General features: G+C 39.7%; 3 protein-coding genes across 5 annotated transcripts in view; all 3 read right to left on the bottom strand.

Annotated features, from left to right (window-relative positions):
- Positions 1-3,253, bottom strand: part of LOC100186652 (low molecular weight phosphotyrosine protein phosphatase-like) — a 5,364-nt gene extending 2,111 nt beyond the window's left edge. Inside the window, exon 1 of the mRNA XM_002121408.5 lies at positions 3,242-3,253. The gene's annotated coding sequence lies outside the window, so the exon portion shown is untranslated. The remainder of the gene's footprint in view (positions 1-3,241) is intronic.
- Positions 1-11,748, bottom strand: part of zf(ring)-20 (zinc finger protein) — a 12,981-nt gene extending 1,233 nt beyond the window's left edge. The window contains exons 1-23 of one of the 2 annotated variants that reach the window (XM_009860610.3): positions 11,615-11,748; positions 10,837-10,938; positions 10,501-10,584; positions 10,042-10,182; positions 9,543-9,728; positions 8,712-8,891; positions 8,347-8,410; positions 7,997-8,092; positions 7,341-7,469; positions 6,904-7,070; positions 5,917-6,027; positions 5,534-5,659; positions 5,008-5,135; positions 4,240-4,426; positions 3,974-4,024; positions 3,556-3,671; positions 2,795-2,871; positions 2,171-2,311; positions 1,555-1,676; positions 1,030-1,144; positions 872-922; positions 732-814; positions 12-120 (exon numbers count right to left, since the gene is read on the bottom strand). In XM_009860610.3, coding sequence (XP_009858912.1) covers positions 79-120; positions 732-814; positions 872-922; positions 1,030-1,144; positions 1,555-1,676; positions 2,171-2,311; positions 2,795-2,871; positions 3,556-3,671; positions 3,974-4,024; positions 4,240-4,426; positions 5,008-5,135; positions 5,534-5,659; positions 5,917-6,027; positions 6,904-7,070; positions 7,341-7,469; positions 7,997-8,092; positions 8,347-8,410; positions 8,712-8,891; positions 9,543-9,728; positions 10,042-10,182; positions 10,501-10,584; positions 10,837-10,938; positions 11,615-11,641 — 2,526 coding nt within the window. In that variant the 5' untranslated portion in view covers positions 11,642-11,748 and the 3' untranslated portion in view covers positions 12-78. 2 annotated transcript variants of the gene reach the window in all.
- Positions 11,749-12,236: 488 nt separating this feature from the next.
- The window catches only part of LOC101243154 (cyclin-K-like), a 9,917-nt gene continuing 5,932 nt past the window's right edge, over positions 12,237-16,221 (bottom strand). The window contains exons 3-5 of one of the 2 annotated variants that reach the window (XM_018812692.2): positions 13,655-13,839; positions 12,922-13,027; positions 12,237-12,451 (exon numbers count right to left, since the gene is read on the bottom strand). In XM_018812692.2, the coding sequence (XP_018668237.1) occupies positions 12,368-12,451; positions 12,922-13,027; positions 13,655-13,839 (375 nt within the window). In that variant the 3' untranslated portion in view covers positions 12,237-12,367. Of the gene's footprint in view, positions 12,452-12,921; positions 13,028-13,654; positions 13,840-14,176; positions 16,058-16,221 lie in introns of those variants that run through there. The other variant, XM_009860869.3, reaches the window with a different exon arrangement.

Genomic DNA, 16,221 nt, shown 5'->3' with positions numbered 1-16,221 from the left:
AATATGAAAATTCTCAGATGAGTAACAATAGTTTGGTAGAAAAATATCTCGGTTGCTACGACAACAAAGATTGACCAATCAGGAGTGTCGAATATTTCCTCTGCAAACATTGCATGAACTCTGTGAAAGGATCGGCGAAATATCAACATAATTGACTAAAACCGGGATAATTGACGACAAGGGCCATGGGTTAAAAACCTCCTTGGGCAAGACAGGCTGAAAAATTATCGGCCACAAAAAAAAAATTCACAAAAAAACTTAATTACCCACAAAGTTACATACGTGGTAACTTGTAAGCGAGCACGAGGTGTATGAAACAGAACACCGATGTTATAACGACTGTCGTTGCCCCGCCACACGAGGATAAAGTAAGTTACATACGTGGTAACTTGTAAGCAGGCACGAGGTGTATGAAACAGAACACCGATGTTATAACGACTGTCGTTGCCCCGCCACACGAGGATAAAGTAAGTTACATACGTGGTAACTTGTAAGCAGGCACGAGGTGTATGAAACAGAACACCCATAGTATAACGACTGTCGTTTCGCCGCCACACGAGAATAACGTCTTTCAAAAGCTACATTTTTTATTGTAGTTTTGTAAAACCCATGGCATGTTTCACTTAATAAGCAAATCTCTTAAAAACAACTCGTTTACAAAAACATCTTGATAAACAAGTTCACACGACCGAAATAAAACAAAAGCTAATCTAGTTACATAAGGGACTTACCCTGTTTTGAGAAGGAAGGCAATCGTCATGGAAACAATGATGACATAAAAATGTTACGATGACTGGCATGTCCGCTACTGAACCTGTCAATCAATTATAACATGTCAATCAAACTAAACCTGTCAATCAAACTAACTTACCATTATTTTGACACAGCAGTGGTCGTCCACACGCGTCACATGATCTTTCCTCTGTGATGTAACAATCAATTAAAACAAACTATTATGATGTCACAGGAGTGTATAGGGCTGGGGGTAACATAAAACCTCACCCTCCCCCTAGTTACACCTACACTCACCGTCAATGCTGATTGGCCGAGAGTTAACTCGCAATTGTTTACGTAACAATGAAATAACATCGGACGATAAAACTTTTCGACATTCAAACCACAGAGCTGTCTGCATTGAATAATCCTGAAGGAAAAGTAAAATGTGAAAACTTATCCTAAAATTACTAAGTAAATTAAATTCAACCCAGTGGTCACTAATGGGTTGTCTAAATTGTCAGCCATACAGAAAAACAATCACCCACAAAGTTACAAACGTGGTAACTTGTAAGCAGGCACGAGGTGTATGAAACAAAACACCCGTGTTATAACGACTGTCGTTACCCCACCATGCGAGGATAAACAAGTTACATACGTGGTAACTTGTAAGCAGGCACGAGGTGTATGAAGCAGAATACCCGTGTTTTAACGACTGTCGTTGCCCCGCCATTCGAGGATAAATAAGTTCTGTTCATTCATTGATAGTTCCCATTGCGTGTAACTCTGTAGGATCCCACACATACAGGATATGCTAATCCACACAAATGGTAAACTTACCTGCAATATTTTGACGATGGCGTCTCTTAACCCCGGTATCTCCATGGACGACGGGATTCGGCGGATTAGTATTATCGGGTCAACGTGGGTGCCGATGTTTTCTAGAAGACCACGGATGTATTCTGCGGGGAAACACTGGTGGTTATTTAGCTGGAAACACTGGGGGCTATTTAGCTGGAAACACTGGTGGATATTTAGCTGGAAACACTGGGGGTGATTTAGCTGGAAACACTGGGGGATATTTAGCCGAAAACACTGGTGGATATTTAGCTGGAAACACTGGTAAATATTTAGCTAGAAACACTGGGGCTTATTTAGCTGGAAACACTGGTGAATATTTAGCTGGAAACACTGGTGAATATTTAGCTGGAAACACTGGGGGTGATTTAGCTGGAAACACTGGTGAATATTTAGCTGGAAACACTGGGGGTGATTTAGCTGGAAACACTGGTGAATATTTAGCTGGAAACACTGGGGGTGATTTAGCTGGAAACACTGGTGAATATTTAGCTGGAAACACTGGGGGTTATTTAGCTGGAACCACTGGTGGATATTTATTAGGAAACACCGGTACTTAACTCTGCTTATTTATTATCAAACAGCGAGCATGAGGTACCTGGTTTATGAATGGAGCGGTTAATCAATTCGAGCCACAACTCTGAATCATTTTGTTCCTTACAGAACTCGACAGCCCGACCAACATTCTCCTCGTTCTGGGTGATCAAAGCTAAGGCACCCGAAGCATTGCCCATTCTACCTGTAGTGGAGGGGCTGTAGTTGCTCTTGTATGTAGGTACAGTAAGATGTGGTATAACACATTAATACATACTATAGGAGGGTGGGGGAAGGTGGGACACCTTTCATCTTATTTTCATGCTACATTTAGTAGTAAGCAAAGAACATTCAAAGAATTATAAAACCGTAACCTCACGACTCCCATAGATCGTTGGTAATTGTTTAAAACATGATCAGGATATTTGGATATTATGTGATAAAGGTGTCCCATCTTGCCCCACCCATATATAATGTGGTATATGTATCCTTGTGGCTAGTGGCGGACAACGACGGTCTTTTAAATCAGGGGTGACACAATATCTTAACAATGTCACCCCAGATTTTACCCTGCTGTTAGGTATCTATACAAACAAGCAGAGCCAAAGTATATTTCATTCACCACATTAATCAATGAGGTCCCCTATGTTTGATAAGATCATATAGTTGTTATAATAGCATCACTCACTCAATAGAAAGACTTGTTCATCAACGTAACCTCGTTCTTTACAAATCTCCAAGGAAGTTTCAAGTTTGTAATAATTGCTGCAACAATTTATATTGTTAATGTGAGTCAGTGGGAAACATGTGTCTGCTTGTATTACAAAAGTAAGTCGTGTGGTTAGGCATCGCATCAAGACTGAAGGATACCGGGTTCAAGGCTTGATGCTGCTACCATTGTGGGCGTATGTATCTTCGGGCAAAACACTTAAGGACACTTGGTCCAACCCAGTGGTCACTAATGGGTTGGGTGTTGGGGTAATGGACCAACTCTGGCCTAAATCCCAGGTCCCATGACATGCCTCACTGTAGGACCTCACCCATATAGAATAGAATGTGCATATACAATGTTGGGGTAATAATGGGCCAACTCTGGTCTAAATCCCAGGTCCCATGGCTTGCCTCACTGTAGGACCTCACCCATGTAGAATAGAATGTACATATACAATGTTGGGGTAATGGGCCAACTCTGGCCTAAACCCCAGGACCCATGGCATGCCTCACTGTAGGACCTCACCCATATAGAATAGAATGTGCATATACAATGTTGAGGTAATGGGCCAACTCTGGCCTAAATCCCAGGTCACATGGCATGCCTCACTGTAGGGCTTCTTTCATATAGAATAGATTATCGTGATACAACCTCAACATTGGTTGACCAAATATTCCCAACATTGTATATGCACACGGGTTGGCACAACTTGACAATACCAGACATTCCTCACTCACCTTGACTTAAGGAACGGTAGTAACTTGGGCCGATCAAACTGCGCGTAGAGTTGAAGTTGTAGATCGTGGTATTCGGACCCAAGATGTGAATCACGTTGGTATAACGCGTGGAGGTACTGAGGGGGTTGAATGGATTAGATGAAATGCTGCACAACTAGCACAAAGATGAGTGTTTTTAGCGGGTAGTGACACCAGACTTGTGTAAAAAACCTTTATTATATAATTTAATCAGATTAAAAACCTAGTTGTGATACCCAGGTCTAACTATTTAAAAACCTCTTTTTGTTTTGTTTTTTTATTGATGGCAAAACTGAAACACAAGGCAACAACACATGGATAAAACTGAAACAACCGCTCACCTAACACATATAAGAAATACTTGGTAACAGACTTAATAAAACTTACCCACATAACTTACCTTGTGTAGATAGTCAGGTTTACGTTTGAGATCTGCAACAACTTTATCAATCTGGAATAAATTACAAACTTTATCATGACTATTATAGGGACTTCCTACATTGTAGGACCCACAAGCAAGTTAAACACAAGCCACCCAAGAACACCGATCTACCCGTAAAAACATTATTTCCCCACATTACCCTTTAGCCCCATACCACCCACTATACCCCACCCCGCATATAACTCATATTAACCCCCTACTACACCCCTATAACCCCCACTCACCGGTACATGCTCCATATGATCCAGCAACAGAACCACAGCCTCCCCCTCCCCAAACCTCATCAGGGCAACCACATTATCCTGGAGTGCCGCGTATAGATTATGTTTCCTTATAAGTTTAAAGGTGTCAGGATGTTGTATGCGGAGATAGATAGATAACGCTCGATCAAAACGCTGGTCAGCTGCGTATCTAACAAGAAGGGAATTTAAATAAACCTGTGCTTCTAAATAAGCAACACAGAATGTACAGCTCAGTGCTTAGACGTTTACATTGTAATTGAAGGATACCGGGTTTAATGCTCGACACTGATACGCCTATATGTCGTTGGGCAAGACACTTAACAGACATTGCTCCAACCCAGTGGTCACTAATGGGTTGTAGCACCCTGGGTGTTGGGGTAACGTGCCTCACTGTAGAACCTCACCCATATAGAATAGAATGTGCATATACAGTCTTGGGGTAATGGGCCAACTCTAGTCTAAATCTCAGGTCCCATGGCTTGCCTCACTGTAGGACCTCACCCATATAGAATAGAATGTGCATATACAATGTTGGGGTAATGGGCCAACTCTGGCCTAAATCCCAGGTCCAATGGCTTGCCTCACTGTAGGACCTCACCCATATAGAATTAAATGTGCATATACAATGTTGGGGTAATGGGCCAACTCTGGTCTAAACCCCAGGTCCAACTGTACCATCCGGACTTCACCCAAATAGAATAAAACCAAACCTCAACCCCCCTCCCATACACAAGCAACACATATACTTACAACTTAGCAAGCGCAGCCAGCAACACTGGGTTGTGAGAATCTCGGTCAAGATACGTCAACACTTTATTCGTTATCGTAACAATATTATAAAGATCGTTCGGCCAATCATTCAACAACTTCTCAAATTCCTGTTATAATTAATATGGTGATGTCATAACAACCATTTATCGCATCATAATGCCAAAACTACTGTCATAATGTTAGATATGTTAGAACTCGAAATTGTGGAAAGCTAGAAGGTAAAGCTGCCACAAAGCTTTCCCAACGAAAAACTTGGCAGCTTTTCGAGCTGCCCTACCTAGACAAGTTAACTGAATAATTTTTTACCAAAAAACTGCAAAAAATATTTGAATCTTGAAACATACATTCAGGAGCGATTTTAACTAAATGAAGTATTTCTGACGTGTTTTATATTTCTGACACAATATTCCAAATTCCCATTAATATGGCAGACTATGGGGCAGTCGGAGCTTTAGCCCTAATTTAAAGCCTGTTTTATAGATATCATATAAATTTAATTTCTTACTTTATGGTTGGTTTTTAACAATTCTTCGAGCACAAGTTCGTAGCAAGCTTGTGGTAATCGGAAATCTCCTCGTGGCAACACTGCAGTGATGACCGATACTTGGTGCGCCTTTATACAGCGGTGGACCTGAAAATATGATGTGCAACACTGTCTATATTGGGCAACACTGGAAAATATACTGGGCAACACTGGAAAATATATTGGGGAATACTGGAAAATATACTGGGCAACACTGGAAAATATATTGGGGAATACTGGAAAATATACTGGGCAACACTAGAAAATTATTGGGAAACACTGGAAAATATACTGGGCAACACTAGAAAATTATTTGGCAACACTGGAAAATATATTGTGCAACACTGTCTTTAATATTAACTCACCAGCCCCTCCCAGTGGTTCATATTATTCCCAAGTATTTGGGGAGCGACAGATGCAGCTTCGGTAAAATCGTGGCTGTCAATCAAATGATCGAGATACAACAACCCCACCTCCTGCGTTGGAATAATGGGGGTTAGGTTATATTAGACGTTACCATGTCTAGAATACAGAAAACAATGATCACTAAGTTACATACGTGGTAACTTGTAAGCGGGCACGAGGTGTATGAAACAGAACACCCGTGTTATAACAACTGTCGTTGCCCCACCATGCGAGGGTAAATAAGTCACATACGTGGTAGCTTGTAAGCGGGCATGAGGTGTATGAAACAGAACACCCGTGTTATAACGACTGTCGTTGCCCCGCCATGCGAGGATAAATAAGTTACATACATGGTAACTTGTTAGCGGGTACGAGGTGTATGAAACAGAACACCTGTGTTATAACGACTGTCGTTGCCCCGCCATGTGAGGGTAAATAAGTCACATACGTGGTAACTTGTAAGCGGGCACGAGGTGTATGAAACAGAACATCCGTGTTATAATGACTGTTGTTGCCCCGCCATGCAAGGATAAATAAGTTACATACATGGTAACTTGTAAGCAGGCACAAGGTGTATGAAACAGAACACCCGTGTTATAACGACTGTCGTTGCCCCGCAATGTGAGGATAAATAAGTTACAAACGTGGTAACTTGAAGGCAGGCACGAGGTGTATGAAACAGAACACCCGTGTTATAACGACTGTCGTTGCCCCGCCATGTGAGAATAAATAAGTTATACACGTGGTAGCTTGTAAGCGGGCATGAGGTGTATGAAACAGAACACCCGTGGTATAACGACTGTAGTTGCACCGCCATGCGAGGACAAATAAGTTACAAACGTGGTAACTTGAAGGCAGGCACGAGGTGTATGAAACAGAACACCCGTGTTATAACGACTGTCGTTGCCCCGCCATGTGAGAATAAATAAGTTACATTTATTCAATACCATATACGTATGTTTTTTCAGTCGCTTTCCGAACTCTTTCACGGCCTCTAGCGCCTCCCGGTGGTGATTAATTTGCAACAACCAATCGACGCGATCATCTTCGTCTCGTGGTTGAGCGACCACGATGTCTTTCGGGGAAACAAAGTAGATTTCCGTCGAGTCATGCTCTGTGTGTGGACGGTTATTAATGGATTGGTTAAGATAGATGGTTGCCCCCATTAGTAGCATTAGACCCCAACTACAGCCTTTGATCCTGGCCATATTATATGCTTGTTTATAATAATAACTTGTATTTTTCCAATTAATTACAATAGTAAAGGTTAACGAATATTTAAATCGAAAACAAAGGTTATACCGACAAAACAACAATTGTTAAAACAGTCTTCTGTTCGCTACAGTTAACTTCATTGAGCTTATTATGACATCACAATACTAACGTAAACTATAATCTTTACATCTGTAGGTTTGGTAACCCCTTATTGAAAGAGCGTCTCGGGATAATTCGGTGAAAGATTCCTTGTCGGCAGCGTTTGGTTCCAATATACGGAGCTGGGGTCGTGTGGAACCTGGGGGTATGGGTTATTAACATGTGTGCTAGTGTTGTGTAGGCTTAAATGGGTTACCATGCACACTGGTAGCATGTAAGCTAACATGTGTTACTATGTACACTAGTGTTATATAGATGTAACATTATGGGTGACTGAAATAATATGCACCCCTGATTTTGAAAGACTTTTGAAACAGGGGTGATATCATATGTTCCGGCTCCCCAGTTTTAAGCCTAAAACCAGCAGTCTATGATCTACACTGTGGGTGGGAAGTTGGTTTTATTATAATTTCAAACTTTAACCATATATGTACTGTTAGGTGCTTAGGATAAAATGCCACCCCAACTTTTTAAACAGGGCCAGTATTATATGTTTCAACCCCCCAGTTTTAAGCTATAAATAGGTGTTATGTGTCTTATTGCATTCACTACACAGTTTTAACAATGTCACCTCGAATTTTGTCAAAAATCAAGAAAATGCCACTCAGGCCTTAATTTACAATATTTCTATTATAAACATGTGAATATATATTATTTTTATGTTACCTGCTTCATTGTCTTCCTCCATGTACGCAAGTGCGGCAATCTGGTCACCGAGGGGTGCTATACCACAGCAGGAGAAATCGGTCTTGAACAAGTGGACTGTGGGGGGTTGTTAACAGGCAAGTTTAATATAGAAATAATATTTAATGTGGGGGGGCGGGGGTTTGAAACATGATAGTTAGTCAAGAAAATATCTAAGAATCGTGGCCTGTGGGGTAGATGGGCTGTGGAGGGGCGTTAACAGGGCGATTATTATAGAAATAAGATAAAGGGAGATACTATAGACATAAAATAACAAGGTTTTTGTCATAGAAATAATATATATGTGTTGACATAGAAATAATATAACTCACCTACGACACAATATTTTGTTGGTGCCCTCGAATCCCGAGAAGGTTTATCTCTGATTGCACAAACCTGTAAGGTATGGTGGTCGGGTTAGAAGTTAAATTCTGCTGCCGTTTATTCTATATGGGTGAGATCATGGTGAGATAATTGCTTTGTTGACACTTAAGCACATATTAAATACACAGTATATGCACATTTTATATGGCTACTTTTATCACAAGATTTAATTTTATGTTTAAAACTAACCACAGTATAAATAGAAGAATGTAACTCAATCACATTTTATCATTTAGTTAAATGCTCTGAACTCTACATTTTAAGATTCAATGTTTTGCAGTTTATTTTGTAATTTCTTTAATTAGTTATTTACCTTAATGTCTTTATCCCACCCTATAAGCAATGTTGTATCATCTTTCCATGCGATATGTGCGGGGTACAACTCCACCCTCGTACCCCCTAACTTGGGTAACACCCGGTTCGTCCCACCTGCCCCCACGCGGGGTATGTAAGTGATACGACGTCGCTGTTTCATGTCGTATATCTTTACTCCCTGAGATGAGATAATTGAATGTGGATATGAGGTTACCGGGTTCAAGTCCCATGGCAGGTGAAACTAGTGGTCACTAATGGATTGGCCAAATTATAAGCCACACAAAAATCCAAAACATTTACACACACAAAGTTTTGGTAACTTGTAAGCTGGCACAAGGTGTATGAACATCCGTGTTATAACGAGTGTCGTTTTCCGCCCACGCGAGGATAAAGTAAGTTACATCCATTCAACTACCAAGTGTTAATACTTCAATATTTTAATATAAACATTCATATTTCATTGAAAGTTTTATAGTCTGTACAAGGTTTGTGAAACTATGTGTGTTTTAAACATTTGGCATGATGGTATAAACAGTAAAAATAGTCATATTATTAAAAGTTTCTGGTTGGACCAGGTTTCATTGAATTGACAGCAAGCATGAGGTACTTGATATTGAGCATAAGTTTCTCTACTACGAACATTAGATGTACTCGACAACGAGCATAAGTGTAGAAGACATTAAACATAATATGTTGACAGCGAGCATGAGGTGTTGATGGCCAACATAGTGTTAACATTAAGCATGGGGTGTTAACCTAACAGCAAACATGAGGTGCTAGAATTTAATATAAAGTGTTCGACAGCGAGCACGAGGCACACACTACCCACCAGATCATTAGCCCACGCAATATATGACCCTCTCCACTTGACGCATCGAACCAACCCCTCCCCACCATGCAACACCGTGCGTTTATTCCTCCCCAACCAGGTTTTCTCCAATAATACCAACTCGTTCGTGCCGTAAACGATTTGTTTCGAAGAACTGTGGCTGTAGTTGGGGTCGAGGGCTACTGACTGTAAGGGAATTATTATCAGCAATTTCTGTTAACTCTGCTACCAGTGATGTAATACAGACTTTATAGACTTCTCTAATATAAACTTCACTTTTTTTCAAAAATTATTTTGGGCAAAAGATTGGAAAAACTTAACTCTTTTCTACCAGAAAAGTCAAAAGGGTCTAGAAATCATAATAAATAATTTTTGTTGTACAAATAGACCAAAATTAGATTATACAGTCAACATGTAAATTGAATTATTTTATAGCATTACAACTCTCTAGACTCATACTCATTAGACACATTACAATTAAACATAAATAACCCCCCACCTTAACTGGTTGATCCTCCGTTATTACTTGGTTATTTTCATCCAGGTACAACCCAGTAATCTTCACTGTTCCGTCATCTGAACAACTTGCTACGTGCTCGCCCGAACCGTCGAGCGATATGCCGGTGACAGAAGTAGCGTGCTGGTAGAGATATCTTATATTAGATTTACATATATACCACAAGAATTTAAAGGATGCAAAAATATCATCATCTTTAAAAGATTTTGCTCAATGAGGACAAAACCTAATTTAATATTTACAATAAGCGAAGATTAAGGTACAGATAAATCAAAAAAGAACAGCCTATAACATAGCGACAAAAAAACAGCCTTAAAGATGTATACGCTTGCGGTTAAAACATACATTGCTTCGCCTGCCAGACAAACAATAAGCCAATCTCAATTTAGGACTAAAAAACAGTTATATATAATATTTTCCGTTTTAGTTCATTATACTCACCGGTTTACAATGTTTGCTTGTGTTGTTGTTGCCACTGTGGTCCAAAATGTAAACGATTCCCCAGTGCGTTCCAAGGGCAACAAACTGTTTATTAATTGTTTAATTAGCGAATAACCAACTTCTAATAAAAATATAAATACATTGTGAATGTAAATTATTTATCTTCGCGTGATGGGGCAACGACAGTCATTATAAAATGGAAATAGTAACAGTAAATACACTATGAATAAAACAGGACCTGGGATTTTGGCCAGATTTGGCTCATTGTCCAAGATAACTATAAGTTTAACATTTAATAAAATACAAGCAAAATACAAATCCGCCCATAAAAACCACCTTGCTATGTAGGGCAATACAAGAAGCAGCGTCGGTTCTTAATATTTCAAGCAAATCATTTCCCATCCGATCGTATTTTAATTTCGGTTCCTCCCATTCTTCCTGTTAGACATATCAGGGGTTTAAATTTATGCTGTATGTTGGGTTTAGCAGCAACGTTTTTGTTTGACACTTTTACTCAAGTAGTTTTTACCCATAGCCTGTTTAAACGACTGTCGTTTTGCTGCTAATTCCTTCCTCTTCTTGTATTAATTAATATGGCTTTATTACTGTGTCAAGCAGACAATAAAATTAATGTAAGTTATCTCCCAACAACTGACACCAGCCTAATCTGAAACGCTATGAAGGATTCTGCAGAAGTAACTAATTGATTAACAAACACTAAAATAATATTAAAAAGGTTTTTCTACTAGTGAAGAGTCCTTCCGTACATTACACATTAGGCCGGTGGAAAGTGTTAGAGGTTGGTAGTTAGTGGTTATGGGGGGTTAGTGGGTGCTAGTAAAGAGTCTGCCCCCCCACCTTACTTGCTAATCACTAACCCCTATAACCACTAACCCCTTAACCATCAACACCTAACCACCTAACCTAGGAGTTAGTGGTTAGCAAACAAGGTGGGGGGGAGATTCTTCACTAGCACTAATTGTTTAGCAATAAGTTTACTAGCGTTTAGGGCAACGGATCTTAACTTATTCTATCCATTAACGACGACGGTGCACGCCGATTTAAAATATGTATTTATAAAAAAAAACATTAATTTACAAACCACCCAACTTACCTCTGAGCTTTCAGAGTCTGATGCCATGACAGACGTTGGCCTTTATCTAATTAGTTACTTCTTATTTACAAATTACTTCAGAGTAAAAAAATTCAAAACATGACTAAAGTAAAATGTAAACATTAACTTAAACAAGAGAGCAAAGCTCTAATGAGCAGGCACGTATCGTATTAAATGATTGGTGGTAAAGCAGATTCATAGAAACACAAAGTAGTCTAACTGCAGCTGTTGCGTGTACAATCCAGCAACCCTAAAACCGGTGAGTTTTTCCTTCTGTTGTAAGGCGTAAAAAAAAGTTACATCCACCGTATCAAAGATTTGGGCAAAAAAACATAAATAATTTCTGTTAGAATAAGGCACCAAAGCGTCACAAAATAACCCAATTTAAATTATCCACGCAATGATAAAGCAAGTTTCATTCTTTTATGTATTAACTTTTTATATCTGTCGTCGGCGCCGTAGCACAGATGGTTACCACGCCTGTCTCTAACTCAGAGGTAATGGGTTCAAGGCTCTTCCCTGCTACCACTGTGGGCGTGTTTTGGCGAGACACTTAACATATAAAATAAGTTACATTTATTGTATAATCTTCTTAAGGATTTCTAACTGCAGTACAAAATGATTTAAACAATCAAAGCCTTTTATTTCATTTCAAATAAACAATTATTCCTGTGCATGTTTTGGAATTACGTCTACAATTGGTATTTATGTAATGTATAATCCTTGGTGTGCATTTCCTAGCATAGATTATTCCTATGGACGCAAGGAGTCCATGAAACGACAGCACGCTCGACTACATTGATCGTAAACTCGTTCGTATTCATCAGGGTTTGGACTCTGCATATAAAGTATGTCATAATAACTACTATGACAATATAGTAGGGTGGGGGGAACATGGGACACCTTTTTATTTTCTCGTCCCATTTGGTAGTAAACAAAGAACATTTAAAGAATTTTAAAATCATATCTTCACAACTCCTATAGACCGTTAATTGTTAAAAACAGGATCAGGATATTTAGATATTTTGTGCTAAAGGTGGCCCATCTTCCCCTACCCTACTACGCAAGGCATTGTTAGTAGCATGGGTAAGTTGGGCAGTCTGTTCATGAGCATTGGATAAAATGAGATAGAATAAAACTGTCCAAATTTCTCTATAATAATCACCTACAAAGTAACATATGTGGTAACTTAAACACCCAAGTTATATTAATTGTAGTTGCCCCGCCATGCGAGGATAAAGCAAGTTACATACATGTTACATAATTACATACACACATACATAAAGTAACCTTCACCCCACACTTACCCCATAAGGATCATCTATAACACCATTAGATGATGGATCGTTATCATAACTACCAAGCATCAGGAGTTTAGAAGTTGAATCAGTGGGACAAAGCTCTTTCAAGTTCCTTGGAATATAAAGGTTATAACATGAGTGTCTTCTTATACATGAGACACATATGGTGTATTCATACACCTCATGCTCACTGTCCAGTTATAACATGGGTGTCTTCTTATACACCAGACACACATGGTGTATTCATACACCTCATGCTCGCTGTCCAATTATAACATGAGTGTCTTCTTATACACCAGACACACATGGTGTATTCATACACCTCATGCTCACTGTCCAGTTATAACATGGGTGTCTTCTTATACACCAGACACACATGGTGTATTCATACACCTCATGCTCACTGTCCAGTTATAACATGGGTGTCTTCTTATACACCAGACACACATGGTGTATTCATACACCTCATGCTCACTGTCCAGTTATAACATGGGTGTCTTCTTATACACCAGCCACACATGGTGTATTCATAAACCTCATGCTCACTGTCAAGTTATAACATGGATGTCATCTTATACAAACAAGCAGAGCCAAAGTATATTACATTCACCACATTAATCAATGAGGTTCCCTATGTTTGACAACTTTGAGTGTAACTGTATTTTATCAATGTCACCCTATGTACCCCTGGCCCTACCAATAGACAGTCGACAGACACCACTGTATTACATGCATATACCCCATGTTCGAACTATCCATTGCGAAAATGAAGTTAAATTCATAGAAATCTTGTAACTTGACTTTCCTCGAGCGACAATCCTCCACATAATGGTAGATGTCATGTGACTGCATGCATGAGCGACCTCGGGGGTTAGGGGGGTCACCAGCGCTAATCGACGACGTCCCGGCGCTCTCAACTCTCCACTAGAGGGATTCATAAGTTTTATCTTTTTAATTAATATCGATTTTAATATTTTGCAAATTCAACCAAACATTTTACTTGCTAAGTGGGAAAGATATGTTGCTTTACAAAATACTAGTGTCATAATTTTACGAATGCAAAAAACATTAATTTTCAATGTTTTGCATGTTATAAATTTGAATAAGCCTTTTTTTGGCTAACAGAAACAGATTATTGGAATTTAATAATTAAAGTTTACTTTCTTCAACTGTTTTTTTTCGGTATTGTAAAGAATAGACAAGTTAGTTTAACTATAAATTTCCTTTCAATATCCCTTGCATGAAAACCTGTGAAAAAAAAAACTTTCAAATTTGAAGTTTTATTCAAAACAAACCAAATTTGTCGAAACAGTTTCACAGATATAAAGACAATGACGTTTATGATGTGACCACGCATCATAATAGCTGTTATTGGTTGCCAATTGAAATTATGAAGTAATAATTAACTTGTGTTAACCCAATGTAAACACGTTGAAAAAAATTTGGTCAAAATTTGTATTATTTGCAAAAACGATTCGAAAAAAATCATGAAATGAAAGAAAAATAGAAATTATATGTTTGTGGGAAACGTGGCAGTGGGTTTCCTGATTCAACAAAATCGCCAAACATTTTAAAATGCAGGCGATGCACGGACTGTAACACAATATCTTGGAATATTTATCTCATTGGTTGTTTACGGTTTAACACGGTGAAGGAAATTCTGGGGTTTGCTTGCCTACCCTGCCCTCCCAGGTTTGTTGCCTATCCATGATTTGAATTTATGGCCATTGTTGGGTCGGGTTCGTTTCCCTTCGTCCAGTGATTCTAACGGTGGCAAGTCCTGTAGGGGCTTGGTTCATTCCACTGTATGCAGGGGGGTAGGCTTTATTCTGCTGGTACATTTCAGGGGTAGTGAATTGGTGGTAATTGCCATCGTATGAGCCGGGGTACTGGGGGAAGGGTTGACGCTGTGGGGCTGGGGGGGTTGGAGGGGCTATAGGGGGTTGTGGGGGTGCAGGGTTGGTGTAGTTTGGTATCTGTGGCACAAAACCAGCTTTCTGCTGCATAAAGTAAGCGCTCTGATCGCTGGAAGTTGCGTATTGATATTGGTTGTTGAAATATACTGGCACTTCAGCCGTTGTGGTTGATGGTGTTGGGATATTGACGCTCGGAGCTCCTTTTTCTATCGTGCCATGATCCTGTGTGTCCTCCGTCTCCATGGCAACGACCTCCGTGTTTGACGAGGATCGTCGGGAGGATTGGGACGTAGATGTTGGTTTTGGTTGCGATGTTTTGGAAGGATGGTGTGGTTTCTTGGCTGAGGTGTGGTTGGATTTAGATTTAACTTTATGTGACTCACTGCGGAAACTTTTTGATGCCGTTTCGCTTTTGTCAGAATCAACCGGCGTTTTCGGCCGTTTTGATTTATTTGATGGAGTCTTTCCCTTTGAGTGTGGGTATTGGTCAAGCACTTGGTGGCAAATATCCTCAAGGAGTTCCATGCTGATGTCGTCGATAAACTGCTCCCACCAACGTCCTCTGTTGTATGCCCAATCCTGGGGTTCAAACTTACACAAACGCCCGGCAAGGTGCATGACGGCAACCGCTACAATGGCTGGCTCCCATTGAAGGCACAGAGTCGTGTAGAAACTATCGTTTATAAAGATCCAAGACATCTGTACCAACTTTTCAATCTTCGCACGATCTCCCTTTAGTTTCTTAGCATATTGTAGCATGTATTTATAAGGATGTTCAACTGTCAGATCAAACTTGATGGTTTGGAGCAAAACTTTTTCGAATGTTAAAACTTCTTCTTTTGGGTCGTTTCCAAACTGTACAAATTGTGCTTCATTTAGCAGACCTCGCGCTACTTTTATTAAATCTTTGCATTTCTTTGGCGTTTCTTCCACCTTCCCAGCGAGAAACAAACAACAAGTTGCTGTGATATGGCGAGGAAACTTCTTGAACGAATGAAACATGTAGAAACGATGGAAGAACACGATCCCGGTTGCTATGGTATCGTGATGCAACCCCATTCTCGTCCCCATGTCGAATATAAACCTCGGACCTTCGCGACGATACCGACCCTCCGTTTCCGGGTTTACCCCGTCGAGAAACGACGGCGTTTTCTTCAAATCCGCTTTATCATAATACCAACACGGGCTCGTGATCTTGTGTTTTATCTTCGGTTTCTCCATTGTTCCTTCATAAAGCAGGTTGTTTGTTAATAATGTTACAACGAATTCCAAATCTTCTTTTTTTAAGTTCTTCGATTTTAATTAAAATTAATTAAAGTAAAAACAGGTTTTGTAAAAGAAAAACTATCTTTTCAATCTGCAAAGCCAGCAGTTCCATTTGAGACAGCGA

This window comes from Ciona intestinalis, chromosome 7 (genome assembly GCF_000224145.3).
Source record: "Ciona intestinalis chromosome 7, KH, whole genome shotgun sequence".
NCBI lineage: Eukaryota > Metazoa > Chordata > Ascidiacea > Phlebobranchia > Cionidae > Ciona > Ciona intestinalis.
This window is presented reverse-complemented; position numbering and strand designations above follow the sequence as displayed.